Genomic DNA, 11391 nt, shown 5'->3' on the forward strand with positions numbered 1-11391 from the left:
CTTTGAACTCCAATTGAATAAATGTTAATTAAGTACCTACTATGTTCAAGACACTGAAAATCAAAAGATTAATTTATAAGCAAGGTTGTATGAGTGGTAGTTAAATCCATAAGTATTCAAAGAGCCACTTTTGAGAATAGGTCAAATGTTAGTACAATTTTAAAAATAGTAACTATTTAATGTTTTTAAATGGTAAAATTGAACCAGCTTCTTCAGCTCAAATATGAAGATGCCTTTGCTTAACTATAGTCTTATATCACAAACTGCTGTTCAAGTTAAATGCATTAAACTTGCATTTCAAACAATGTACTATATGCATCTCAAATTCAATATATTAAAAATAAAATTTGCTGCCTTCTCCCCAACTTCCCAGCACTTATATATTACTGTAGTGCACCATCATCCTTCCAGTCACCGAGGTTCACAACCATGGTATTCTTCTTGGTGTCACACATATCCAGTCAGTTGCCAAATCTTGTCTTTTCTACTGCCACAGCATTTCTTCTTCATTCTACCTATATGGCCACCATTCTAGTTCAGGTTCTCATAATGTACACTTGGATTATTGTAATATCTTCCTCTTTAGCTTCCATGCCTCAAACCACTCCCCACTTCAGTCTGTCTTTACAGCCACCAAAGTGATTTTCCTAAAGCATAGGTCTGTCCTGATCGTGATCATGTAAAACTCCCCTTTTCCTTTAGTAAACTAAATTAGCTCTTTATTGCTTGATGATCAAATATAAACTCCCATGTTTGCCATTTAAAGCTCTTTGTAACCTGACCCCTTCCTACCTATCCATTCCACTAACACATTACTCCCCTCTACGATCCAACTATCTAAGGCCTTCCTCACATAATTTCCCCTCTGTCACTGCCTTTGTATTGGCTGTACCCCTCTCCTCCCCACCTCTGCCTCATCCCTGGAATGTACTCACTGTCTACCTCCTCTACCTTCTGGAATCTCCTTGGTCTCCTTTAAGACATAGTTCAAGTGCTACCATTTGTAGGGGGCTTTTCCTGGTCCTTCCAGTTGCAATTGCCTTCCCTTCCAAGGTTGGTTTTTTTTTTTGGTGGGGGGGGTTATTCAATGTGAGTATGTTAGTTTGTATCTACTTAGATAGATGTTGTCTGCCCCTGTAGAATGAAAGCATCTTGAACTCAGAGACTGTATCACTTCTGTCTTTGGATCCTCAGCACTTAACACATAGTAGGGGCATAATCAGTGCTTGTTGATTAAGAGACTGATTTCAGCATCTCCGTGAAATAGATCCCTACTTTCCAAATCCACATTTTAGATTTGGAAAAATCAAAGGGCAAGGAAGTTAATGTTCGCTAAGTGATGATTGGGTACTCTTTGTTTCTGGTGCAGTGCTAGCCGTGTGGGAGGATAGTGATGATTAGAGCATGATCCCTACATATAGCATGATAAGGGAGACGAGGCAGAGGTAAACTACAATACAAAGCAGAATATGGAAGTACAATGAGAGAGACTTAAATAAAGTATGAGACTTCTGAGAGATTACATTCAATTAGGGTATCAGAGAAGGGTTCATAGAAGAGATGGATTTAAGTTAGCCCTTGAAGGCTGGGTAGAATTTCATTAGGGAAAGATGGATAGTGAAGGTAAAAGAGGGCACCCCAAATAAGGAAATACTGTCCACAAAGGTATAGAATTGGGGAAATAGGAAATCAAAAACATGAAGTCTGGCTTGGCTAGTTTGTAGGGTACATGAAAAGCTATAACTGGGGAGACAAATTGGGGCCAAATCAACATTTGAGTTTTAAATATCAGAGTAAGAGTTTTGAATTTATTTGGTAGGTAGTAGGGTGTTACAGGTTTGTGACCTATGTGGCAGAGCTGTGCATTAGGGAAATTAATCAAGCGGCATTATGTAGTGTGGGTTGGAATAGTATGAGGAGAATTAATTCAGAGATAGCTTGAAGCCAGAATGTTTTCATAACTTAGCAGGACTGCTTTTATTGATAGGGAAAGAAATCTCTAAAACTGTTGGCTGCTTAAGTGTGGGTCTTAGGATTTTATTGTAAAAGGTGGCAAATAGGAGGAAAGACCCCTGTTACCTGGACTTTACTTTATCACTACATATAATAAGACCTATGACTTCACTGGTACCAGATTGAAATTCCAAGTTGAAGCCTGGTGAATATGAGTGAATGAGTAAGTAAGAGAGAACTATCAGGGCCAGAGCTGCAGCATTGGGAAGTCTTTCTGACTTCTTGGCTTCCCTGACCTTCAACACAACTTAAAGCTAGCTGTCATGTATTGCCAGTAGTCTAATGATTTGGTTTTCACAGTCCCTTTTCTAGATTTGTCTGCCTGATGTGCCTTCACTATTTAAGGTTTTGTAAATGACAAAATAGAATTTACTTTGTGAACGAAGTAGAATGTGTGTGTGTGTGTGTGTGTGTGTGTGTGTGTGTCTTTAAAGAAATGATAATATTTCACTATGTGTAGTCAAAACTAATTTCTTTCAAATTTTGCCAACCAGGGATTTAAGAGATTATGGCATCTGAAGCCCACAATGATAGAAAACGGAACCTTTTGCATATTGAGGGCCATTCCATTGATCTTCCTAGGAAAAGGATCTCTCATTTCATTAACAAGAACATGAAGGAGGTATGTTAATATTTTTGTAAATTTCTCATGGATAACAGATAACATGTCATGTTAAACTTTTTGTGGTACCTGGTGAGTTCTGGTTAACTTTTTAAACAATAGGAGGGTAATAATTTAGCGTACAAAAAGGTGTTCTCTATGGATAATGCTAAGGCTTGTTAACCGTGGCATAGTTTCTCCTAAATCATAATGAAATTCTTGTGGAAGAAAAAAAATATGGTCAGTGTATTTTTTTTTCCAGTGAGGCAGTTGGGGTTCAGTGACTTGCCTAGGGTCACACAGCTAGTAGGTGTCAAGTGTCTGAGGTTGGATTTGAACTCAGGTCCCCCTGACTCCAAGGCTGGAGCTCTATCCACTGCACCACCTAGCTGCCCCTCAGTGTATTCTAAAATATAAAATACACTCTAAATGAGAATGAAGTAGCTGAGATTGACAGATTACCATATACCAGTGAAATCAATTGAACCATTGAAGATGATACTAGGTAAAAGTGGGAAAATGTGTAGAGTTTAATAATAGTTAAGGGAATGCTGAATAAAAATAAAATTCTAATCTTTCTGTCACCTCCAAATATTAAGAACAGTGAAGAATTGTAGATTTATTGATATCACCCCCTTATTCTGGCACAGTCCTTTTAACAGAAACTTTTATCTAGATATACTTGTCCTTGGGTAACAGTAATTTTCTGCTTTTATTGATAGGGTAAGAAATCTCCAAAACAGTTGGCTGCATATACAAATAGGTAAGAGATACTTTGAAATTTTGGAGAAGCAATAAATTCTGAAAGCTGGGAATGGCTAAAAACAGGAAAGTGTATTAAATATGTTATCTGTAAAGTGAGGTTGGACAATTATAATCTTAGGGTTTCTCCTGTTCCTAGTGTCCCAAATTCTTTGATTCTGTGTTTGATTCTACATTCTTCGAAAGAGAGTGATTGCTTTTAAGCCAATTCTGTGGCATGTATTATTCCCTCAAGCCTGACATTATGTCATCAGAAATATTCAAACTTAAGTACAACCAATTATAAAGCACTTGGTTGGATGGATGTCAGATGACCAAAACTTTACTGCAAAATTGTCCCTTGACCTTTAATTTTGAATAAGATAAGATTTTATTTCCTTCTTTATTTAAATGAGCTAATTGTTTTTACAGAACAGTTGGATACACTGTGAAAAGTCCAGACAAACTGCACAAAGAAGTATATTACAGAAAGAAAGTTCATCATTATTTTCCAAATCCTTGTTACAGAAGAAAACACTTCCCTAGAAGCAGGGGCTGTGACATGGCAAATAAAGAAAATGAACTGGCTTGTGCAGGCCACCTGCCTGAAAAATTACGCCATGAAGGTCGTACATTTTTACTTAACGCTGGCGATTCAAGCTCTTCACAAACAGAGAGCCCATCATCAAAATATAGTGGATTTTTTACTGAGGTGAGTCATTCCATAAACTCATTTTTTACCTAGCATGATTTTATATACACACACACACACACACACACACACATATATACACATATATATATTTTTTTCCTCTTATTGCTCTTCAGTCTGTTTTCCTTTTATTGCTCTCTTCAGTCTTCAGAGTACCTCTCTTCCTTTGTCTATGGAATCTCTTGAGTGGTGCCCTTGGGTGAGCCTTCTCATAGTCAGATCAAGCAAATTTGAAACAATTATGTCTACTTTTAAAAGTTTGTACTTTTCTGTATAAGTAGGATAGATTTAACCAGTTACCTGTCTCTTGTAGGATCCAAACTAGCACACTGACAGGTAGAGGTTGGAGGGGGCAGGAAGAAAGAAACTATCAGATCTTATGAAAAAGTAGAGCTGTTCTATATAGATGCAAACATCAGTTCTCCTGGCATACTTTACCTTTCCCTTAGTTCAGTGGAGTCCTAGAGATTTAAACACCGTAGTGTGGTAGGCTGTTGATTGCGACCCTGGCTGTAATACTGTAGAATAGCTTAGCCCAAAGTGGTCCTTTGAGGAATGGTTTGGTAAACTCATGTTTTGTTTCTAGAAAACAACTTCTATAGTCCTCCAAGTAGTAATTGATTTAATTGATTTGAAGTAGCATAGGTGATAGAAGATGAATGTGATGATTAAGAGAATGATTACAAGTATATAGTATTTTTAGAGAGATCTTGATTATGGTAAAACAGGGTCTTTTACAGATGGTACTTGAAATGATATTGGAATTATGTAGCAAGCTCTTCAACTTGCTCCTTGGAAAATAATGAATAGAAGTTTCTAAAGGAACAGAAAGTTAATCATTATTAGAAAAAAAGTCATGACAGGAAAGGAGACTAGAATCAGGGTTTCTGGGAGATTGTTGGGAAGTTAAAACAATAAAAAAATTCTTCATGAAATAACAATGAGCCAACATAAGAATTAGAGAATGAGTGTGATGATACTATACATCTGTGTGATAAATATGAGAAGAATTTAAATATCACCATTATAGAAGTAATGGTTCTTTGGGGGATCACAGTGACATCGTTTCTAATAACTGATGACCTGAGTATAAACTGAAGGATCACTATGGTTGTTTAGGAGGAATACAATTGTAGTTGCTGCTGTATTGTGAAAAACTATACACAATCTTCCCTTTCCTTTTGCCTTTTCATATTCAAACCTCTTTTCCAAAGACTGCTTACTGTCTCTGGCCCCCATGTCCCCTGTGTAGTTTTCAAAGGTTATTGATTACTGCCTTATTGTTAGAGGCCTAACATATCTTGCTTTACTCATACTTAATTTAAAATTTTTTTTTACCCTAAAAAAAAAAAACAAATTGATGCCATAACACTGGAGAGAAGCTGGGCCTACTAGAATATTTTTTCTTATATCCTTATCCTCATACAACAAGAAGGAATAGTAATAGTTGAGGAAAGGGTATTAATGTTTCAGATTGCTTGATGCTCATTTTCTTCAAATGCTATGTTACTCTAAATTATGAACGAAACTGATAAAGATTTTTAGTTTTGGGAAAAGGTACTAGCATTGTATAAGTTAAAAATCTTTCTATATTGACCTGATCTAATTGAATGACTACTTTGGATCTCTTTTCCTACTGCATATTTTTTTCCTTCAATATAGCCTTTAACAAATTAGCTTGCTGCTTGTCATAAGGTATGCTTTGTGATACAGTGGAAAGAACTTTGGACTTGAGAGTCAGGAGACTTGAATTCTTGTCTTGGTTCTGCCAACAAGTAACTTGGACCAGTCCCTTTACTCCTTGAAATATCATTTTCATTATCTATAAAATGGGGCATTGGATTGAATAATATCTCTGGTGCCTTCTGATTTTAAATATTGTTTCTCTGCTTGCAGGTTTCTCAGGACCATGAGACAATGGCACAGGTTCTTTTCAGTAGAAATCTGAGGTTGAATGTAGCTTTAACTTTTTGGAGAAAGCGAAGTATAAGTGAACTGGTAGCCTATTTGGTGAGGTAAATCATTATAATTTTTTCCTATTCTTGTTGTTCCTAAACTGTAGCATCTAGTTTCAGGGATAGCAGTCTAGAATCAGCTTTTCAGCTTATGATAATGTTGCTGACCAGAAAATTTTAACTGCCTGTATTTAATTTTAATTTGAACAATAGTGTCCAGAGTCAATGTAGCACAAGAGTCATTAGTTTTTCTTTACTTGCTATGTGATATTGAACAGACTTGGTAACCTCTGTAACTCAGATCTTCATATTATAGATAGTCTGTTGATTTTGGGGAAAAACTAATTATTAATCACCTTTGCTGACTTACGTGAAGATGACTTGAATGTGAAAATAGCTACTTAACTTTTGCTTCTGTTAATACTGTAGGATTGAAGATCTTGGAGTGGTGGTAGATTGCCTTCCTGTGCTCACCAGCAGGTAAAAAGAGATCATTTTTTAGAAAATAGAAACCATGGTATATATGGGTTTTTGTAACCAATGTATATTTTAGTTTACAGGAAGAAAAGCAGTACATTTCACTTGGCTGCTGTGTAGATCTGTTGCCTCTAGTAAAATCACTACTTAAAAGCAAATTTGAAGAGTAAGTGTTTATATGAATTTCATCTTTCATTTTCAGCAACATTTATTAAGTTCTACTATATGCATAGTACAGTATTAGGCTCTGCAGGAGATGAGGGCAATCTAGTTGGGAGAGATTTATATATATGAAACAAGTGGGGAAGATTGAAATGGTATCTTCTCAGCAACTCTATAATACTTTAGCATTGATGGTATTGTCAAGTGCTGAGAAAAAGTCAAAGTAAATGGAACAGGTTTGTATTTATCAGTAAGCACTTTTGGAAGGAAAGCATGATTTTTACACAAAATATTATTTCAGATATGTGATAGTTGGTTTGAACTGGATTCAAGCAGTCATAAAAAGATGGTGGTCAGAACTATCTGCTAATACAGAAATTGCAAAAGATGGGTAAGTATTATAATGAATTTCTATACTTCGCAAATACCCTGCTATGCTACCAAAAATTCTGTTGTTAGGATAGCATCAAACAGATAAATAGCAAGCAAGCAAGAAAAAATTTATTAAGCTCTTACTATGTGTCAAACACTGTACTAAGCACTAAGAATACAAATATAAGAAAATAAGATGGTCCCTGCACTCCAGGAAATTATTCTACTTTCTAATGAGGGAAGACAGTTTATAAAAGGGAGCCGGAAAGGGAGCAAGGGTGGCGTTGGAAGAGTAAGGGTATCTTCATGGGAACAAGGCTTCTGGTAAGGAGAGGGAAAAGTGAAGAGATCCAGGAGTAGAACTGGAAGAGCTGTGAGCATGAATGGTCTAGGCACTTCATGAAATTGTGTTTCTAGCTAGGGACTTGCCAATCAGGAAGTGGTTCAAAAGCAAAGATATCTTCAAGAAGGTGAGAAGGCTACTGGTGAGTGGGTAGAAAAGTCCAGAGAGTCAGGAATGGAGCCAGGAGAGAAGTGAGCATTGATGGCCTGGGCAATTCATGAAATGGTGGTTCTATCAGTGATTCACCAATCAGAGGAGAGGGTGCAGGAGCAGAGGCACCTCCCAGGTGAGGTGGCTGCTTGTATATATGATCATAAACACAATGTCATTCACTCCCTTTCTAAATAGGGAGGATTTAAGGAAATGTTATACTCGTTATAAAATTATAGAAAAAACTTTGAAGACAACATAGTGCATGCAGAAAATTTGGAACTAGAAGATGTGAGTTCAAATTTCATCTCTGTTGCTTACTACCTGTGTGACTGGGGCTCAGAGAAATATTCTCCCAGTGTTTTTTCATCTCTAAAATGGAATAACAATATTTGCATTATCTCTTTTGTGGGGATCAAATGAAAAAGTTTATGTAAATCTTAAAATAACATAAATGTAAGTTGCTGTTATTAGGCTACTATGATGATGTCTTCATGATAAAATTCTTAGATAGTGGCTTAGAAACTTAATTTTTAGCAGATCTGATTTATTTAAATGAGTGCTGAAGATTTTTATATTAGAATATACTAGAATATAGAATATACATTAGAATACATGTAGAATTTCAGAATCTATTACTCTCCCTTTTCCTGGAATTTACCCCATTTTGCAGAAAAGACAGGGATAGCAATGCTGTGTCATCTTACCCATTATAATCAGGCATTTCTGGAGTTGCAGGTATTTGGGGTGAGAGTGAGGGCATCATATGGGACCAGCCTATTGAGAGTTCAGCATATATTTCTGTAGTTTTGGAAATATGTAGATTATTCTATTGACTGAGACAGATAATCTTAAGTAGCTACTGAGTTTCTCCTAAGGAATTAGAAGACTACCAGAATCAGCTGTTCCCCGTATTGCATAGGCACTATTTTCAAACACTTATGGTAATGGAGCAACTTATAATCACCATGAATAACTGACACATATGACTATAAATAATCCATTTGAGTTACAATATCATTTTGCCTCAGGATGAATTCTTAAATATTAAAATTTATTCAGTCATCTTTCTCTGGATGTATGTATATTACTCTGGACTAGATGTGTAACAGTCATGAATAAATTTTTGCTTAATTTCTTTTTTTTAATTAAGAAATGTTCATATTTTAAAACAACAATTAAGTGGATTGTGGAAACAAGAAAACCATCTTACATTGGTTCCAGGATACACTGGTAATATAGCTAAGGTATGTATATAATCAAAGGTACATCAAATGTTTGACTTTAGATGTTCAGAATCTCTATTAATTTAGCCTGATAGATTCGTACAACTAGAACTACTAAAGAACAAGTCATTAAATTACTTAGCTAGATAGGTAAATGATATCATAGAGTCCTGAAAGCAAGTATACCTCCTGAAGTGCCAGAATGCTCTGGGTGTAGGTATAGCATTCTGTTGCTAGGCCGGGAGCAAAGGGACTGCCCATTGGATGTCTTTCAGATGCATTTCAGAAAACAGTCATCTTAAGGGGGTATGTTATCCTGGTGTGATTGTCATAAGTATTAGAGAAAGCATTTAAAGAGATTCATGAGAGTGGACAGTGGTACTTTAGGAAGCCAGAAAGAGAGGGTGGACTCATAGTAGAACAGTTCTGGACACTTAAAGTAGAGCCACTCACTGTCACACTTGAATGAGGACTGTCTGAGTTTGAGGAGTTTTAAAAATGAGAAGGAAGCTTGATCGGTTTCTCATACCCATTTAATTCTTTTATTTAGTGACAGATGCCTCTCCAAATGAAGGATTATGTGTTAACTCAGCATCTGCAGTAGAGAAATCCATACACAATAATTGTGTCCAAAAGAGATTTATTAATTATTTACTGATTCAGCTATCTGGATAAGGGAGTGGAATGCTATAAGTCTACAAACTTAAATCCACATTAGAGTGCTAGTAGGACATTTCCCCAGATGAAGATGCTGGTATGTCAGTTATAAAGATGATCCCCCTACCTTCTCTCTCTCTCTCTCTTTTTTTTTTTTTGTTTGGTTGGTTTGTTGGTCGGTTGCAGGTTTTTTGGCTAGGCAGTGGGGTTAAGTGACTTGCCCAAGGTCACAAAGCTAGTAAGTGTTATGTGTCTGAGGCTGGATTTGAACTTGGGTCCTCCTGAATCCAGGGCCGCTGCTGTATCCACTGCGCCACCTAGCCTTCCCAGCCTTCTCTTTTTGTATAAGAAAAGTCAAATTTCTGAAATGTATTAGATACTCGCTCCTTTTCCAGAGTTGCAAGATGATGATTGGTTCATAGCAAAATGTTATTTGCTTACCTTTACTTCCGGATATATGAGTTGTGACTTTGAATATAATAGTAAGTTGAAGGGAATGTGAGAATAGAATGTTTCTTGTTTTTCTCAGTCTTAGCTAATGGGGATATGGAGGACCTTATCTATGTGCCAGGTTCTTTGTGGTCATTTGGGCCTGGTTGAACACTTAATTTTGAAGTTAAATAGGGGAAAGAGAACTTCCAGGGTGGTTTTAGCAGTAAAAACAAAAGAAAGCAAGAAACCAGGATACTAGCCAGTAGATATGGTTATGAATCTTCCCAGAGAGCTCAGGGAAAGTGCTAGGAAGATGGCCTTAGGCCATTTTCTTAAGTGAGAATCAAAGGCTTTACATAGGTGCTTATTATTTTTTGGGGGGGAATTCTACATCTGAAATGATAGCACAAATTCTGTGGCAAAGGAGGAATACCCTCCCAATATACAAAGATCCTAATGAGAAAAAGAAGCCTTGATTATTAATGCAAATATGTATAAATTTAGTATCCTTGTGTATATTCTATGACAAGCAATATCGATTTATTTATATTTCCCCAGAGGGGAGATGGCATTTTCAGTTATGAAATTCTAAGATGCAAATATGTCTCGATAAAGGTCACAGAAACCACAAACTAGACACTAAGTAATGAATTTCAGTAGTTACAGTTTAACAAGCCCTACAGTGACAAACCTCTAATTTTCCAAGTGCCTTTTTTGTGCCTCCTGAGAAAAATATCCATTAAAACCATAAAATGAGTTTATCATCAGAATTTATATTTAACAGTGATTTTTCCAGGTTCTTAAAGGAAAACATAAGCCACAGTTTGGGATAACACATTTTTTGAACTCTAGAAACATATTTATTTATGAAAAAGTTTGCCTTCCCTAAAGAAAATACTTAAAAGTACCTTGTTATTGGCAATATTGCCACTTTTTAAAAATTTGCCCAATATCAGAGTACATTAGCTGGGAACGAGGTCACCCTAAATTTTAACAAAAAAATCTTCCTGTTAGGACTTCTCAGATGTCTTCAAGAAAATTAAAATGATTTAGTGTGTATTGAAACAATTCAAGCAGTATATTCTATATAGACTTTTTGTAATAAAAATATTGGGAAAAAAACCTGTTCAAAATGTTTTCTCAGTTATTGTGGTGAGGTGTAGATGTTAGAAAGTTATATGCTGTCATTTAGAATGTGTATTTATGTTGTGTTACATTTTAGAAAATTTATGGGCAACAGACTTCATAGGACATCTATAAAAATAAGAGAAGTTTTATTTTTAGTTTGGCTGGGAACTTTTATTATTGAAGGTAATAACTAATTTTGTTTTGAAGTTATGCATACGATTCCCAAGTTTCCTTATAGGAAAACTAGAGATTACCTAAATAATTGAAAACCTAAAATAGCTATAACTTTTGTTTTTTGAGAGTGGAAAACTTGAAACAGAGCTCAAGAAAATATCATAATGGGTTGGCCAAATAACCTAAGAGGCTACAAAAAGTCTGTGAGAAATGGAGAATAGAAAGTAGAGGAGACCAAGGCATATGGA

General features: G+C 35.9%; 1 protein-coding gene across 5 annotated transcripts in view; it reads left to right on the forward strand.

The window, feature by feature from the left end:
* KATNBL1 (katanin regulatory subunit B1 like 1) overlaps positions 1–11391 on the forward strand; it is an 89555-nt gene that overhangs the window by 61331 nt on the left and 16833 nt on the right. For 3 of the 5 annotated variants that reach the window (XM_020997224.2, XM_020997123.2, XM_078151309.1), the window contains exons 2-9: positions 2508–2635; positions 3337–3377; positions 3788–4067; positions 5964–6082; positions 6452–6502; positions 6576–6665; positions 6963–7052; positions 8680–8773. In XM_020997224.2, coding sequence (XP_020852883.1) covers positions 2522–2635; positions 3337–3377; positions 3788–4067; positions 5964–6082; positions 6452–6502; positions 6576–6665; positions 6963–7052; positions 8680–8773 — 879 coding nt within the window. In that variant the 5' untranslated portion in view covers positions 2508–2521. Of the gene's footprint in view, positions 1–2507; positions 2636–3336; positions 3378–3787; positions 4068–5963; positions 6083–6451; positions 6503–6575; positions 6666–6962; positions 7053–8679; positions 8774–9302; positions 9507–11391 lie in introns of all 5 variants that reach the window. The other 2 variants (XM_078151310.1, XM_020997292.2) reach the window with 2 other exon arrangements.

The sequence above is a fragment of the Phascolarctos cinereus genome, unplaced genomic scaffold, assembly GCF_003287225.1.
Source record: "Phascolarctos cinereus isolate Bilbo 61053 unplaced genomic scaffold, phaCin_HiC Scaffold_3;HRSCAF=262, whole genome shotgun sequence".
NCBI classification, from domain to species: Eukaryota; Metazoa; Chordata; class Mammalia; order Diprotodontia; family Phascolarctidae; genus Phascolarctos; species Phascolarctos cinereus.